The sequence below is a fragment of the Corvus kubaryi genome, unplaced genomic scaffold (genome assembly GCF_017639235.1).
Source record: "Corvus kubaryi isolate FWS band 111438036 unplaced genomic scaffold, C.kubaryi_AGA036_p1.0 68, whole genome shotgun sequence".
Classification (NCBI taxonomy): domain Eukaryota; kingdom Metazoa; phylum Chordata; class Aves; order Passeriformes; family Corvidae; genus Corvus; species Corvus kubaryi.
Window position 1 is genome coordinate 10,339,499 of NW_024582056.1, and position 18,316 is coordinate 10,357,814.

The 18,316-nt window shown below is 36.1% G+C and overlaps 1 protein-coding gene across 5 annotated transcripts in view; it reads left to right on the forward strand.

Annotated features, from left to right (window-relative positions):
- The window catches only part of SEMA5A (semaphorin 5A), a 318,257-nt gene that overhangs the window by 124,207 nt on the left and 175,734 nt on the right, over positions 1–18,316 (forward strand). For all 5 annotated transcript variants that reach the window (XM_042048660.1, XM_042048663.1, XM_042048661.1 and 2 more), the window contains one exon: positions 7,985–8,030. In XM_042048660.1, the coding sequence (XP_041904594.1) occupies positions 7,985–8,030 (46 nt within the window). The remainder of the gene's footprint in view (positions 1–7,984; positions 8,031–18,316) is intronic.

Consider the following 18,316-nt stretch of genomic DNA (forward strand, 5'->3'; position numbering starts at 1 on the left):
CTTTGCTGTATGAAAGTGCTTTGCCATATGTTTCTTTGGAAAGGTCAGTTGAAGGGGGAGAAGACCAGAGTAGGGGAAGGATACAACAGTCCGTGAATTGCCCAGGCAAATTGTGCATTGCCTTTTTTCCTCTTCATTTCCTGACAATGTAGTTAACACGTAGGACCTCTAGTTTTTATAAATCAAAAATTGCTAAAAGCATTCCAGCCATTTTGGCAAAACAAGAGTTGACTAGAAGCAGGTCTCGAACCCAGTACCTTAGGGCAAGATTTTTTTTTTCCTTTTTTTGTGACTTTTAATTTTATCTTTTTTCTTAGTGATTTTATTCAAACCATGCAAGAAGATTATATCTATTTTTAAAGGGAAAATGATGTTATCCTCTTTTCCCAAGCCTCCTGTGCTTGAAATTTTGAACTGGTAGCAGCCTGGATTGAGTTCATTCCTAAGATGTGGAAAATTTTATTTTATTTTATTTTATTTTATTAATTCAAGTTGGGCTAGCTCAGCTATACTTTTAAATGATATAGTTACTATCAGAAATAGGTCTCAATGCTATTCAACTTCCTTTTTAGTTGGCTAATATATATTTAGACATATCTTTTTTTGGTTTGTTTTTTTACATAGAGTATCCTATTAGTGGTGGCTTTCTCCTATATGTTCTCCTGCAAGTTAATTAAACCTGCTTTTTAGGATTATAACTTGCTTTGAGGTGGCTTATTGCCTCAGTCACTGCTTATCTCACTGATGAAGGACTGTAACAGTATGCCTTCTCACTTAATTAGATGTGTGTTTGGGAACGTTAATTTGAACCATTACCGCTACTTGCCATAATAACAGAAAGGCAAATTAAAGGATTCATTAACAGTGTCTTAAGGATCTCTAAAAAAGAAATAAATAACTGTACAGGTTTGCTTCTTGCTGTTGTCTGCTCCCAGCAGGAGAATCTGAGAGCTTCTTGTTAATGAGATGCTCTGAGGGCTACATGTATATGTTAATATAAAGGCACAGGGATTTGGTGCTGTGTTCTTTGAGCATCCATCTGGGTTTCACTGCTCATTTAACACTCGATTCAGGGTAATCAATGTCTGTCCTTCCACTGATTGGACTGGGCTAATCTAATCTAATGTATGGTTTAATGCTAAATCTATGAGAAATTATCATCTTACTGCTGCAGAAAGAGGTAGGTCTTTTTCCCTCTACTGCTTGTCTTTTCTACCTTGCTGGCAGGTTCCTGAATATTTTTAAAAGCTTCATACCTTTCCTGATCATGCCTGGTTCCACTCTGCACTTTTCTCGTTCTTTGCACCAGTGCTGGTAATAGTCTGCTTGCAGAGTGACACTAGTCAGTTCACTAACTCCACAAAAGTCACTCCTTTCCTGTGCTGATTGAACGTCTTGGCATTTTAATTAGAGTAGCTGACATGGTGCATCATCACAGGAGCCCTGGAGTTGACTCAGGGTAAGAACAAAAGAGAAACTGTAGGGGTAAATGGAACTTCTTTGGCAGAGAATGGTGCTATTTCAGTGTAAGCCAACTTTAGAAATTATATCAGAGGAGTGGTGTACTAAAGGTATCTGTATTTAATGAAGTCATGACTTAATGTATACACATTGCCTCTGAAACTTCCGTGCCTTGTAGGAGTTACAGCACCCTTGTGGATTAACTGGAGAGGCTGCACTGCTCTTCTGGGAGGGCTGCTTGGATGCAGTAGGTGTGGAGGTCTCAGTCCTCATTCCAAGTGTAGAACCAGAAAATTTAACAGCGCAGGGTATTCATACTGTGCACCTGACTGTCTCCTCTTTGATGGGAGCAAAGTTGTGTTTTATGTAGGGAAATGTTGACTTCATGTTACATTGGTATGAATCCTGCTTCTGAATTTTCTACGTACATTTTCTATGTACATTTTCTACGTACATTTTCCCTCATTTCATTGAGGGAAAGGGCCCTCTTGGAAACAAACTGCTTTGCCAGAAGTCTACCAGGGCATGATCGCAGAGGGAAACTCAAGGCTAGCCTTGATAATTTGGGCCGTCAAGCTTAGATTCTCCTTCCTTTTAGTAGCTTTAGCACTAATGTGGCTCACTTACATAATATTTGAACCTTTTGTATTTGCAGTTTATTTTCTTAATAAAAAGAAAGTTAATAAAGAAAATATCCAAACTTGGGATACTTTAGACTCTTTACTTTCTCCTCCTGACCTTTTTCCCACCCTCTGCTCCAACAATTCAAGCAAACTTTATGTGCCCAAGTTGATTACCATAGTAGGAGACCACAAAAAGTTTGAACTGTCTTAAAATTTCTGGTTTTAAGCCCATTTCCATTATCAGTGTTTTTTTGGAGGAGATGTAACAGCTACATTTAAATTTAATTTCAAATTAATCTTGAAAAGAAACAGAAGATTAATATATTGAACAATGAAAGGTAACAAGACCACACAGAATTTGCATGGCTCTTAATTTGAGTAAATACTGTACAGTATATGTAATATCTGCCAAAATAGCAAAACTGGGGGCATGTACTTTGACATATGTGTTGCAGGAATAAAAAAAGTATTAAAGATTCAGTTAACCACAGTTATGAAATACAGGATTAACATTTTGGTTGAGCTGATATTTCAGGATAAAATCGTACCCAACGACAGCTTACTAAATAAACAGCTGAATAACCTCACAAACTCATCTGGACTAAAACATAATATTCAGAAATATCCTTGACCTGCATGCATCAGAGGCAGACAGGTGTCAAATATTGCAGGGCCATTGGCAGCTGGGGAACTTGAGTGCTGTTTGTGAGAAGCCAAGGCCAACAGGGAAAATTTAATGGAAGTTTGAGATGACATGGCATGACTTCAGGAGCAGGGTGACCTCCAGAGCTGCAGGGGCCCTTGGTACACTTCTGCTTTTTCTGGAGAAGCCCATGGCAAGAAATATGTAGAAGTGATGCCTGGCTGTTGTTGAACAGCCGTGCAGGAGTGCTGTGTTCTGTGATCTCCAGCATTGCTGAGGCTGTATGAGGATCCACCGGGAAGCAAAGTAAGATTTACTAATCCAGAGGAGAAAGCATCAGAGAAGGAAATCAGATTTTACAGGACCCTTGAGTGGATTAATTTAATTTTTAATGGGATTCTTTCCTAATTGACTCCCATAGTGTTTTTCTTACTCTGTTTGACAAGCTCATTGTCTCACTGGTCAGCTTATGATTGCGTGAATCTTTCCTTTGTCATTTTGAATGTTAATAAAACATGGTTAGTCTTCATTCCTCAAGAAAACCTGTAATTTTAGAAATTATTTAAAACAATTTAAGAACAACAGAAATCATTTCTCCATAATTTTTAGGATGGATCAACATGACCTACTAGTCTGAAAATATTTATCTTTGTGCATATACTGTTTTCACATCTTTAGCATTTATCAGTAAGCTCTCATTTCATTATTCTCATTTGCTGAGGCTTCCATTTCACTCAAAATGAAGATAATTTATTACTTCTGGCCATTCTGCTTTTTGTTATTGTAATTTGACTATTTTCGTAAATGGTTCAACTAGAACACTTGGATTAGGTTTCTTTCATTTCCGATGTATCATCCTTGGCTTTTTGAGATTTTTTTTCCTATAGATTCATGATTTAATCAAATAAATTTTCTATATAATAGTTTTATTTATGTTGATTGTCTGCTTTTGTCCTATTCTTCTTTAAAAATTTTCTTTCCACTTGCTGACTTTACTATATTGCAAAATTAGAATTGGCTTTCACCCAGAACTTTGCCATCTTAATTGTGGAGTTGTGAAATTTTGCTCAATAGTTGACTCTTGTGGAGTTTATACTTTACATCTTCAGTCTTTTTTTTTTTTTTCTCCCAGTGAATTGAATAAAATTTTCTTCTTTCATGTGAATTAGTTGCTTGAAAGAAGTGAACAGGAGGTAATCTTTTGCTAGTTTATTTCCAGGAGATTTGGCAGCATGTCTGGTCATACCTTGAGTGTCTGAGTTTGCTGCAACCCCTATTTATTGATTTAGGCTTTCAATTGCAGATACATGTGGAGGCTTAGGATGGGTTGTGGAGATTTTTTGCTATTTATGTTATATATTTTGCCGTCTTTTTAAAAAAGGCTTGATCTTGAATCCATGTTTTCCTGAACTGTGTGTGCCATCTTAATGTTCTAATTCATGTCCGTGTCTAATGCAAGAGTGTTTATTGTTGTTCTATTCAGCTTTTATAGCTTGCAGTTTCACAAAGAAAAGGGTAAAATGCTGGATTTAACAACCATAACTAACAAGATATACTTTTGAATCTTTATTCATTTTCAATTGTTTTTGACTTGGACTTCTTCAGGGACATACGGAAGATTAGTTTTATGCTTTTAGTTGTAGTCATACTGAATGTACTCACTGCAATAGATTGAAATATATTATTGTGAAGGAGGTGACTGGAGCATGCTTTTTGTGTGCTTTCATTCAGTTCCCACTGATAATGGTGGAAGTCTTTACCCTTGGGTTTGAGCAGGCTCTTGACTAATGGGCTTTAGTTATAACAGCTGAGCTAGAAAAGTTGTTCAGTGCTGTGAATGTAAAGCAAATGCTTCCTGCCTGCTGGATCTCTGAAGGAGTAAAGGATGCTGCTTTATCTCAGTGTTAGTTGTGTTTTCTTCTCATTAAGCGTCCTTCTGTTTGCAGATTTATGTAACATATTTGCTTTCCTCATTCATTAAGCACCAAATGGAAACAAATTTGCCAATTACCGCCAGTGTCAAATCAGTTTAGTTCCAGCGTGCAAAGTTGTATTTGTCTTGCTTATTGGCACCATATTTGGAAAAGAAGCAGGGCTGTGTTTTAAGAGGTCGTATCTGTGCTTCAGAAATGTAATTTCATTTTTATTTCTCATCCTTTGTTGCCTTCAAAGCATAAATGCACTGGAATAAAGCTGAACAGAGGTTGAAAAATGGCAGTCCAGGGCATAATCACAATAACACGTTGAAAAAATGTTGTCACCTGTCTCGTGAGGAGCATAATGGCTCTGCACTTGTCATGAAAATTGGCATTGACTTTTTCTTTGGACTGCCAGATTTATTAATAATACATTTGGTATGTGTTTTTCTACTGTCATGCTTTTTTCTTTTTCTTTTAGATTTTTTTCTCATATATATGCTTTCTGAACGAGTTCTCACATGCTAGTGGTGCATGCTGTAGAATGTTAAACTGTTGATTTTGTAAAGCTGAATGTAGTCCTGCAAGTTTTACTGAAGCGGACACATCTAGGTAGGAATGGCTCTGATTGCTCTCTGAGTGCTAGTTTGCCCCTTAGCCCAGCATTATTTATTAGTCACAGTCAGTCTGTGCTGTCCATTTGCCCAGTTTACGTTGCTAAGGTGTTTTTACTGTCTCTTGCACATTGCTTTTCTTATTTAATTTTCTTTCTGCTGGCTTTATAAAGCTCAAAATATTTTAATTGGTTATTGGCAGCCACAGGAAATTGAAAAATGTGCACTAATTAGCTCTGCCTCTTGATCATTTGCATGAATATAGACATTTTAGTCTCCCTAACACTTATAGGGTCAATTTTTCTGATTTCACACTGAATATATTAATGTGTAGAAGTGTTTTGCTCTACTGAGTAGGATAAAAATCTAATTTTCTAGGAAGAGAAAGAAGAAAAATGTCGAGTGTCTGTTTTTCTTCAGGCTGGCACTGTGTTTGTGCATTTATGAGTTTAGAATCTTTACAGATTGGGACAGCAGCTTATTTTTTAATAGGCTGAAATGATGTCAGAATTGAAGATGATAAAAAGACATTAATAATTTGATAATCTGTCCTAAAAAGGCCTCATTAGGCATCAATTTTCAGCAGATATCTGAAGTACACATAGCGATTGAAATGACACTGTATTGAGTACTGACCCAAAAACTAAATGTGTGAGACCAGACTGTCTGCTCACATACTCTGCAACAGAGACTGCATTTATTTGTAGAGTGAGATGGGGCATTTATGTGCCATTCCTGTGAGTCTCATACCACTGAGTTAAGAAAGCAGTTTATACCTGCTGAGGACGCATTTCAGTTTCTCTGGAAGAAAAGAAGTTGTTTTGCAACAGCAGTGAAGTCGGTTTCTTTGATATCGGAGTGAAAGAAGTACAGTGATGGGTGATGGAAGTTTAAATGCACAGAGATGAGGAGCAGACCAAGGATTTATGCTCCCTGCTGAATCCTTCTGGGCAAGAAATTCTGCAGAAGTGAAGGTATTTTTTGTCTTTACAGAGAGGGTGTAGAAGTGTTAGAAAGACTATAACGCGTTGCTTCCTGGTGTTTTGGTGAAAGTCTTCCAAGTCCGCTTGTATGTAACTTGGTGAAGCTTTGTGTATACATTGGTGTGCAATGTATTGTTTTCTTTGTTTATCCACTTCAGGTCCCTTCATGACTCAAACCCAAGTATTTTATATCTGTCTAATAATAAATATTCTGTCTTTATTTTACTTTCACATGAATTCTTGCCCTTAATAACCCACATCCTCCATTTTGAGTAATTCTCTTTAGCAATACTCCGAGGAAAGACTAGTGACATGGTTCCTGTACAGCAACAGTTTGAGTAGACCATATGTGTACCAGAGTCAATAAATAAACAGCACAGAGCTGTTTCCCAGAGTCCATACATAAAGATACTCATGATAGTGGTTGTGTTTCTGAGTTAGACACAATTTGGTTTTGTTCTTCTCCCCTTCCCTGCCGTCTCATTTAAAAAAATTAATAGGGATGTAAACTATAGGTCCTGAGCATCTGTGGCCATTAACAATACTTCATATCTCTTTGGAAAGAATTAGAATTATTATCTCAAAAAATGTGGCCTAATTTTAATTTTGATTACACGTCTATCAGTTGCATGGATGTAATATTACAGATAATTTTTGAAAATTGCAAATATTTAAAGTTTAACTTTACTCATCTCTTTATCGTCTGGGGTTTTTTGTTACTTAAGTGAATTTTTAAAAATCTCATAAGTTGATGTTGCAGATTTGTTATGGATAAATTAAGATTGAAATAATTTATATTATTATTTTTAAAATCCTTTTTATTTTCATCTCTAAAACATAATCACTCTGAAGCAACATTGGAAAATCAGAATTGTTTTAGATAAGGTAAAAATTAGGCAGAAGAGGACTGAAGAGTATTATTTCTGTGAAGATGCAGTAAAAAGACTGAATAATGGAAAGAAGAAAAAGAGGTGTGATAAGAGCTAAGAAAGAAAGAAAACAATGGTGCAGGAGGAATATGTCTTGCTTGTGGGTTGCCTGGACTCCTCCCAAGTTCTGTAGGTGCAGTGATGCTGCTGTAGAGAAAAAGTGGAGTGAGAAATACTATGCAAAAAATCCACAGGCTTTTGAAAAGTGTGCTTGTTTTGTTTGCGTGTAGCCCCTGCTGTGGGAATCTCAGGCTTTGAAGAAATTAGACCACATATGGCAGGACTTTGCTCAAAATTGTGGAAACTCCATGGCTTGTACAGATTCACCATGATACTGGGATCCTTTGCTTCAAACTTTACATATATGTGGCTGAGCTAATTGCATGAGGTTCCCATCTTTGTGGGGAGAAATGGAGAGCTTTAATCTGCCTGTCCACGTATTCTGATAAAGACATCCAACACTGGTGTCATGAATCTGCCAAAGCACGGAGTATTTCTTCCCATGGATTCTAAAGGAAGACTGGAGCAATGAATCAGATGTACATGCATGCAGTATAAATATCTACTTTATTCATGTTCAGCCAGTCCTTCAGACTGAAAATCTGTTTTAGAAATTAGCTTAGTCCTTAGCCCAAAGGGCTGTATGTTAAGACAGCTTCTGAAAGAATTTGAAGTCCTGAATACCTGTCACTTTTAAATTTTTTTCTGCCTTTATCATCGTTAATTATGTTTTCATTTAAACAGTGGTAACATTTGGGTTTTTTACTGAAATATTAGTAACAATTCATTTTTATCTGCTATCTTTTTAACCCCAGAAACTACCTCTTCAGATTGAAGCTTGAGGATCTCTCTCTAATACAGGTATGTTTATTTCTGTTTCCTTATTTCTTCTGCAAGATGTAGGTAACTAGATGTTTTAAAGCAGATAATAAAGATATTCATAAGCTTCATAGCTGCACATAAATATGCATCTGTTTTTGTCCTTTTTCTGGCCCTTTATTACATAAGTTATATTATCCCTTTTAATTCCAGATTAGCCTTTGTCCCAGGCCATACAGATCTGATGTTGCCTTAGTCTCCTGTGATTTTGTTAGAGTGGATTTTCATAGTCTTCATTAATACAATTTTAAATTAACTACCGTTAGATTCAGTACTATCCCTATTAATTAATGAAGTAATTCTCTACAGCCGAATACAGAAAAGTAAAAGGCATCCAGGTAAGGCTGTACTTGTGATTTGTAAAACAACTTGTGTATGCTTTAATCAGGCTTGTTGACTTTATTTGCCTTCCTAGACTACTAGAAACAAGATCTGATGTTAGCTTATATTTAATCAAAATTGCAATATTAATAAATATTCAATTTCGTTGCTGATGTTTAAGGCTGTGACACACCAAGCACTTTTAATATACAGAATTTGGGCTGTCCGCTTTCATCTTTTGTGCCATATTCAATATCCTGGCAAATAATTTAAGTCCTAAAGGTTCTTGTTGAGAGGCTGCACTCAGAGGTCTCTGATGGTGCCATTGTACTTTATCCTGCTAATTCATAGATAGAAGTTCATGACTTTCCTCTGTTAGGACCTGTATTAGTAGACTGAATTCACTAGTGAGGGAGAATTCTGCAGATTACAGAGGTTTTTAATTGTGCTGGCTGATTGAACCAGACCCCTTCTCACCCCAATCCACAAAAAAATACAAACTGAACACAGAAATCATAGTGTTGATGTTATAGTGGGTTACTGGGTTTCAGTCTTATGCATGTTAAGAAGCCTTTAAACAGTCTTCTCAAGCTGCCTTTTGGTAAAGTTTCTTATTCTGTCTTCAGTGCTGTAGCACCACTGGTTTGTCTCTGTATTTTCTAACATTCTTCAACAAATCTTTGTGTTTCTAAATCAAAAGTGTTGGTTTTTTTTTCTTTCACCAGCATATCTTTACTATCGCTACACGTATGATTCAATTTTTTTCCCTCATTTTCAAGCCTACCATTATGATTCCTTCATATTTGTCCTTCACAGATCTCTTCCTCTTCTTTGCCTCTATTTCCTTTATAGTTCTATTAGAGTGGCCCAGGACAGCCATTATCCAAAAGATGTGTTTCCTTGGATGTGCCAGTTTTGGCAGCTCCAAATCAGATGTGAGGCAACTGAGGCCTTTTCTTTAATTTGTAGGGTGAATTGTTCAGGATTCCTAAACTAACTAAACAATACATTCAGGTCTTGTCATGTAATCTGGTATTATGGGTGAAAAAGACAAGAGGAAAAGTGGGAAGCAAAGCAGAGGCTGTATGAAATCCTTGCAAAAGAGAATGATGGAATTTCAGGGGAGAAATAAAGCTTGCTGTGGTTTAACTCGTTGATACTGCATGTGCTAGTTAGCATTTATTTGCCAAAGGACTGAGCACTTCGATATTTCACTTATGGACAGGAGAAATTTTTTTTTACCATTTCTTTTTCTTCACACAGTTTTTGTCATAGTAATAATATAAAAAAAATCTCATTTAATTCTTCTACTTATGTTGCTTGCTTTGATTTTTTTTTTTTTTTCCATGAGCCAGCTTTTGTAAAAACATGCAGATGTTTCACAAGCTAATAAACCATGTTTTCACATCTGGAAGAAAACGCACACAGTGAAGTGCTAGCTATGATAGAAGCTTTCAGCATAGCTCAATAACAAGAAAGAAAAGGCTAGAAACAAGACAGTCTGTATACCTGTTGTTTAATTGTCTTAGAAAATTGCTCAAGCTCTAGTTTTGCTATTGTGTGTGGGAAGCAGGAGAAAAATTACTGACTTCTTCCTCTTTCACAGCAAATACTTCCAGCATGGAAGCAAATTGGAACAATTTGCATCCTCCTTTTCTACAATTTTCAATTGGACTTTTATAACTGTTTATTTTCTTAGCATTGGCACTTTGTTGTTTTTTTTTTTTTTTTATAACCGATTCATCAGTTGAATCTTACTTATTGTATTTTTCCTTCTGGAAAATAAAGGGAATGCCTCAAACTAATTTTTGACCATTGACGCACTTCAGTTATTTTCATCTAAGCTCGTTTCCTCATCTGTCACGCTTAAGTGTCTGTTGGAATATGTTATTTTGTGCACACACTGCCGCTGGGAAGACAATAGGCTTCATGTTACGTGTAATAAATGCAGCAGTAATAATCTCATATTTATAGCAAAAGCGTATTTGAAAATACTTTGTTTACAAATTTCTGTGTGTTTTTGGAAATATAGGCATTTTATAAATAAAGTGTTCTTTTGGAGTATTATCAGACTTTGCAAGATTACCGGATACAGTTTTGTAATAGGAAAGCTTTCTAAAAAGGAATAAATTAAAATAATGACTCCTTGTTTGCAAACTTTTCAAAAAATTCCTTTGTTCCAAAATGTCCTGTCTTTTACAAGTGTGTGCCTGGAAAATAGTTGGGAAATAATCTTCCTTGGAACAAAAAAAAAATACAACAACCCAAACCAAAACCAGACATCCATTTGAAATGCAAGTTATCACAAAAGAAATGCAGCACATGTATTGAAAGGGTACTGTTTCCACCAGTTTAGTGGAAGTTAATCCCTTGTTAAAGTGGGGTTAGAGTGCTTCCAGAGTGCATCAGACAGGATGTGCATTTAAACATGAGCTGGGGCTGTGCACTGAGACATCATCGCCCATTGTGGGTACATCAAAGTTGTCATCCCACATGTCATGGTTCTGTGCTCCATAGTTTATAGGAACAGCATGTTGTTTGAATAAGCAAGTTTCATACGATAATATCTTTAGCAAACCAGTATTTGGTGTGTCTCAGCAATTTTCTTTGTGTAGCAGGATAAAGAAGAATACAGCAAGTGAAAGCCTTTTAAGCTCTTGATGGAGAAGCCTTAGAGTCAAATTGTTCAAAGCTGGCTGTTGGAACAATGCATGCATAATGATTATGGATTAGGGAAGAAGCACTCATTGGGTTGTGGTTATAGAAGAGCAAATATTTTATCACTCTCTCTGCAGCAATAGTAGGCTCACAGACAGAGAAAGCCTGACTCTGTGTGGATTTGTTTTGTGAGCTTTGCTTTGTTGTGTCTCACCTCAAGTAACAGTAACAGGATGATCCATAAAAGCATTGGCCAAGATGAAAGCTAGATTTCCTGAAAACTCTTGTATTTCTTAAAATATAAAAGCAGAAATCTAAATGGTAGTTTTTAAATGAATACATTTATTTTAAAAAATATACTTTAAAACCCATGACATCTAGCAAATGTCAACATTCATAGTGGGGCTTTGACATTATGTGGTGGATGGCTGTCACAAGTGTCTGTTCTTTTTTGAGATTTTGAGAAGAGAGCTTCTAAATTCAAACACTTATTTGTGTCTACCTACATGACAAGTCTGCTGATGTGTCTGTAAAGAATGAAAAGCTAGTACATGCTGGCTTATAAAAGTCTTTATGCCACAGTTGAAATAAACAATATGCCAGCCTGCATAATCTTTTCACAAACCTCATAGAAAGTGTGCATGTTTTCTTCTTCCATAAGGTAAACTTCTTTATAAACTCAGGTTGTTAAGGCATTTACAGGGCACATGCTTGAGTTTGCCCTTCTCATATAAATGTTCCATCTATAAAGTCTATTTGCAATTTGAGATGCCCAGAAGGTTGAATATGAGCCTATTCCACCCATTTCTGTATTTACATGGTTTTCCACAGGTTTTATTCTCATCCAGAACCTACACATCTTTCAGTTAGGGCAACACATACCTCAAAGTCCATTTTTAAAGGCAATTTTAGCCCATTTTTACTGCAAGATTGAAATTAAATACTTTATGCAGGCTAAGAAGATCATAGTTTCATTTTTATGTGTGTTAATCAACTTTAAATTCTGGAGTCTTGATGGTTTTGGTTTATAGATATGCTTGTGTTTATATATGTTTATATATGCACACCTGTTAATAGGGCATTCAAGGAATTAAAGGCAAGATTGGAGCTATGAGTTTTCTGGAAAAGGAGCTACTTGGTAAAACAGATATTGCCTGAGAGAATTCTCACTATTGTTTACATGTGTCAAGAGTGTCTGAAATACCTGTTACATATGATATACCATATGATATAACATACCATTTCACTTTGATAGCAGTCATTAGTGGCTAGATGGTAGGCTAAGTACTGAGTTAATTAAATTGTACTATTCTTTGAGTATATATTTTGTGTTTGCCTATGTGAAACAGAGGGAATTTGATTCAGTGATTGAGGTTTTTTAAAAATTCTAATTTATAACCTGAAATGCTTTTTAAAATTTTTACCTGAATTTTAATATAGAATATAAATATTAACAACACCTGATTTTTAATTTTTTAAAATAAATCAAATCCTCACCAGGGCTGTAATTGCATTTTGAAAATAACAATTGCTTGCTATTATTATAAACAGATCTTTCTGTATCTTTTGTGAGAAGCCTTCATAACCTTTGTTTGTCTTTTGGTTATGATGGTGCTTGGCCAAGTCTGTAAAAAATGGAGGCACAGATCACTCAGACTGTCCTTACAATTAATTTTTGGGTCAGCGCTCTCAAGTTCCCTTTGGTATGAACAAATGAAAAGTTGTAAGTAGTTACCATGTGGGATCAAAACTTTAATTTATGCTCATATTATACACTTGTAGTTATAATCAACAAATTCAGAGATAAAGGTAATGAAGCTTTAATCTTTTAATCTCAAGTTTTTTGGGTAACTAAATAAATAGAATCCTTAAAAGGCTTCTTAATTATGTTTCTAGAACTTTCATTCATCGTATTGCAATCTATTTCTTTTCTGTGTTGTATGTTACCGTCGCTACTTGTGTAACAGATGTCTGATTTGTGAAATACATGAAGGAAACCTGATGAATCATAATTTTATTTTGGGGTGAAGCAACTGTGCTGAAACGGAAATACAAGAAATACTTTCTCTGACATCACACTTGAAGGCATAAAGGAACCTCAACTAAGGATGTCCTTTGTCCTTAACTGGTGACAATCATAGGTTGGCAATATTGAAATGCCAAGCAGTCTGAGATTTAACATTCTATTTTGAGTGTCTAAGCAGGGAGAAAACCAGCAAAGCAAATGAAAAAAACTCTCTTGGGTTTTCCTTTGCCTGATACCTATTTAAGGGTGAGGAGAATAAAGAGTATTCCTCCCTTTTACAGGTACTTTTCTCCCTTCTTTATGTGAAGGTAGCATCAGCCACCAAAATATTTTTTCCGCTTAGGCCCTTCACATTTGTGTCTGGGACACACAATGGATAAGCAGAGTGCATACGTTATTGTCACTTTTGATGCTATTCCAAGTTCCTCAAAGGGTTGGAAGTGAAGGGAGCAACTCGTGTTTGTAAAACTTTTCCAAAGAACACTGAGGTGACCAAATCGCAGAGTGACCAAAAAATAGTAGAGCTGGTGCAAACTTCTGTTTTGGTGCTAGCGATGAGCCAAATGTGCAGAAGTATTTGGACTGTTGCCTTTTGTCTAAATTGGTGCTGAGAGCAGAGTTTAAAAAAGAAAAAAATTAAGAAAAGGCAAAGAGCAGTACATCTACATATAGCAATGCCGCCACTATCAAGTACCTCTTCCTGTTGTTGATACCTTTCTGATGGCAGATTGTTGGATTTGATTATACAATAAGTGCACAAGTAATTAAATTAGAGTATTGGAAATTTAAAGAACAGTTAAAACTATTTGTGAAGCCAGAGCTAGTCCTTTGTAGCAAGTATAGATGGACGTCGTGGCTAGTGTATTCTAGTTTTTTTTCTGCGATCCCATTAGTATTTTCATTATCTTGTTTTCTGTTTGCATGACAGTAGTTTCTGGCCAAAATTACAACTTTATCAAAGCCAGAAGAGGATGAATTCAGCTAGCAGTGCGTAATTTCACTTACCTAATCATTACCCAAATGACCTCTTTTACATGCAGCTGAAAGCTAGATAAAGCATGTTAGATCCTAAAGCTAGATAAAGCATGTTAGATCACACAAATCCTGACATTCCCTTTATAAGATATTTGTGCAGAAATCAATTACCAGCAGACAGTGCTTCATTTCTGTTGAAAAAATTTCGTTATTGAAACAGCTGGTGCTCTTAGATTCACCTATATATTAACCAGAGGATGGTTGCTGTCCTAAAACCATTTAGGTCATATTTGGCCAAGTACTGATTCACTCTGCATTCTGAATTTTCTTTCCATGTGTGGGATTTTTCATCTGCAGGGGTGTGGTTACATATATCAGCTAATTGTTTGAGCGTTTTTTTCCTGTGTGTGTTGTTCTAGGTTCATGTGAAGACCCCCACTAAAAAGCTATACAATAGGCATGTGAGGCCTAAACTGGATGTGTTTCTCTTCTGGTCATTTCTGCTAGTTATTAGTTTACACCTGGCTTCTACAAAATTGGAAGGTTTTAGTCTCCAGAATTTGTAATTTCTTACCCTTCAGTACAGTTGAAATTTGTCATATAGATTTAAAAAGAGTCTAACTGAAGGAAAAGAATGCTGGCAAATTGGCAGGGCTTTGCTGCTGCTTTGGCTTATCTGTATGTGTTAGTATTTTCAGTGATGGAGGAAAAGAATAGAAAAAGAAAGGCAGGCAGAGATGTAATTTTTCATTTATTTGCTGTATCTCTCATTGTTTTGTTCCAGTACTAAAATACAGGTGCAAGTGTATTTCTAGACAAATGAGTCCATTTAGTCAAGAAGCTTAGCTTTTTTTTATTCTTTTTCTTCCCTTATGTCTGCTTCTTAGGCTGCATTTCTTGTATGTTTACAGTGATCTTCTGTTCTGGTTTCACAGTAAAGAACAGAATAGGTACTAAAATTTTTGCCTTCCACTGGAGTAAAGCTCCTGTTTTCTTTGGATATTAAAAATTTGGGGGTTTTGGGTTGTTTTTTGGGTTTTTATAAGATAAAGGGGAAGCCTGGATCACCTGAATATATAAATGAGTGCATTTGTTCTCATGACAAATACAGGTGATATCAAAAAGTATGTGTGTACATTTTTCAGCTGTTACTTCTGAAACAGCTGATTTGGATTTTATAGTGGTATAATTTCACCCTTTCCAATAATTTTCCTGGGTATTATGTATGGTGGTCACCCACACTGCATTACATGCACAAAAGGTAATTGTCAAAATGTCTTTTCCTAAGAAGGTGATGCTTGTTCAAGTTTTCACTAAAATGATAAATCATTAGAGTTCCACAAGAGTAATCACCAAGTAGAATCTGCTTGAAAATAAATCAGGCTGCTGCTTGCCAAATCTCTGGGCTGTATAGAACCCTGGTGAGCTTCAGCTAATTCTGGACTCAAGCAGCATCCCGTGAAAACAGAATGATATTTATGGAGAGACAGAAGCTCTCTTTGACAATCAGCCTCTTTCAGTGTAGCCTTTATACTGAGAAAGTTCAGAAATGTTAGGAAACTGTAGAAAATGAGAGCAGAAAAACTGATATAGAGACTGAAAGCAGATTGTCTTAATTCTTATATTGTCTTGCCCAGGTGGAGATTGCCACAGGCAGTTGCTGATGGAAAGTTCCAGCTCTTTGGCAACTGGATGCTGCAGCACTGAGCAATTTAGAAAAGAAATGGAATATGCAGTATGCTCTGGAAGACATTATATCTATAATACAGTGTCTGCAAACATATTTTATCAATTTTTGCTTGCAGACCCTGATATGGAACTTCATTGTGTGTTCTGGCCTGTAACAACTAATGAGAGTTTCAACCACAGTTTTTATGCCATGCATATTCAAAGAGGAGGCTTCAAGACACATTTTCTCAGCCACAGGGGGAATTGTCTCTTCCAGTACTACAAAGATCTGTTCAACAGTTCTGCAAAGTTAGGTGGGATTGGGCAAAGATGCTTTTGGGTAATGCTACAGAGAGGAGATGAGTTCAGCTTACCCCTGTGTTTTAGTGGTCATCAGTACCTGGCATAAAGGCATTGTTTGGCCTGTAGTATCCCCTGCAATTGGTTTTTGAAATTATAAAAAAACCATGAAATTAAGAAGACCAGCATTTAAACCTAGAGTAATAGAAAAATGGTGGAGCAGCCTCGTGTTCCCTTGCCACAGGGCCAAAAAATTTAAGATACACATCTTGACCTTCAGCTCTAAGAAGCCTTTAACACAGTGACTTTAAAGGATGCACCCAGCTGCTGAACTGTGGGAAAAACTGGCTGTTTCTGTAAGGCAAAAAGTTCTGTTCCCTTCTTTGCTAGGGAGGAGGTGTAAAAATTTTCAAGGTTAGGAGACTAGTTTTTTGCTACTACGATTTTGGAAAACTCAAGATTTTTAAACTTTTAAGGAAACAAAGCAGCCATACTGAGGCTGAGTCATGGACACTTGTTGCTATAACCAAAGCAGAAGGAAGGATTTGAGGAACTTGCAACAAGGATGTTAGTTGGTGAGGATCCCATGCAGAAATGTGTGGGAGGGAGGGTCCTACTCTCCTAAATGGTTCAGGGCATGAAGGGAGGGTTGCTGTCAGTATGTTACCTGCCTGGTCAACACTACTAAACCCAATTTATGAGGTGGATTGTTGCTCCTAAATGTTTGAGAGAGGCACTGCTTAGTCATAGTATAGGAAGCTATTCCTGTTCTGAATTGAGAATAGAGGACTAAAGTTGTTTTACTCCTATAGGTTTATCCAATATTTTGGGATACCTTTTTCCTTCATTTTGCCTTATCCTTATTTTTCTGCTGCCTTTTCCTAACCCTGTTTTTAGCTCTCTTCTGTTTTGGCATGTATTGTCTCACCCATTCCAGATGGTACCTCAATATGATGCTTCTGCTGTCAAGTCTGGGACCAATAAATCATGTCAAACTATGGAAATCAATCAATTTATTAGAATTGAAAGCTAAATGTCCTTTGAAATATCTGGGTTCAGACACATATGTGAGATTTTTGTATTAAATTTTTTGTTTAGCTCTTATTTTGGATTTATTTGAAGGCAGGAAAATCTAGACCCCCACAGACCACGAGTAACTCCTAAAGCTCAGTAGAACAAATAGCCCTCTAAAGGACATAACCTTACCCATAAAGCAATTAAGAGAAATAATGTCACTGTTTAGGTTGTCAATATTTTACTTAAATAAATGTTTTAAGTTTGCCTGCCTTCAAATCACAGTATTTTTAGGTGTTTGTCCTCAAAATGGAACTTGGGAGTCTCAGCTTAGGTGTTTAGGCTCTCTGGTGGATGGGGATAGATCAACACCCAAGCCCAGGACCCACAGACATCTGAGTTCTGAACTTTCTAATTCCCCTGAGGAAAAATGTTGAGTGCGCAGGGAAGAATAAATGAATAAATGCCACCTATTTTTTTTTTTTGTTTTGTTTTAATTAAGCATCTCTATTGAACTTGACAATAAGATTTTTTTTTTCTACATCACCCGTATGCAGCAGGCTTCCTTTGTGAGTAAGTTGTATGTAAAATGTGTGTTAAGCTCTTTCTGTCATGGTTTCTAAACTCAACAAGTAGTATCAACTTGAAGACTGTCTGACCACTATTGTGCACTCTTAAGCAAGGCTGAATTGAATATGGGCTGATCTATTACAGGGTTAAGCTAGTTATATGTTTATTTGCTGTATGTTTGGGATTTTTTTTTTCTTTTTTCTTTTTTTCTCCTGATTTTAATACTATCTTCTTCAGTCAGTACTTCTGAATTTTACATGTTTGTTCTAGTGCCTGGGAAAAATTTATTTGCTTCTCTAAATCAGGGATGTGATGGTGGTTGGTATACTGATTTTCCAAACAAATGATCAAAGTACAAAAAGAAAAAAACAGATCATTACAAAATTATGGGAAATGAGAAACTACAGGGTCTGTACTTGGGCCTGTTCATTATATATTGAGATATTTTTTGTAATTTAGATTGATAAAAGTAATGACAACTATATAGTTCAAAGAAAACAAATTAATAAAAGAGGAGTTTTACTAGAGGTTAATATTTACACCTACAGTTAGGTCCATATTCAGTTTTGAAAATTACCTCCTTGATGAGAACCTACAGGTCTTTTTCCCAGGGTATAGCTACCATTGTAGTAATCAGAAGTAGTCAGCCACAAAACTGTTTGTGTTTTGGTTTAGGTTTTAAACTGTCTGATTTGGTTAGGTTTATTAAAAATCAAATGAAAGACCTGAGAAAATT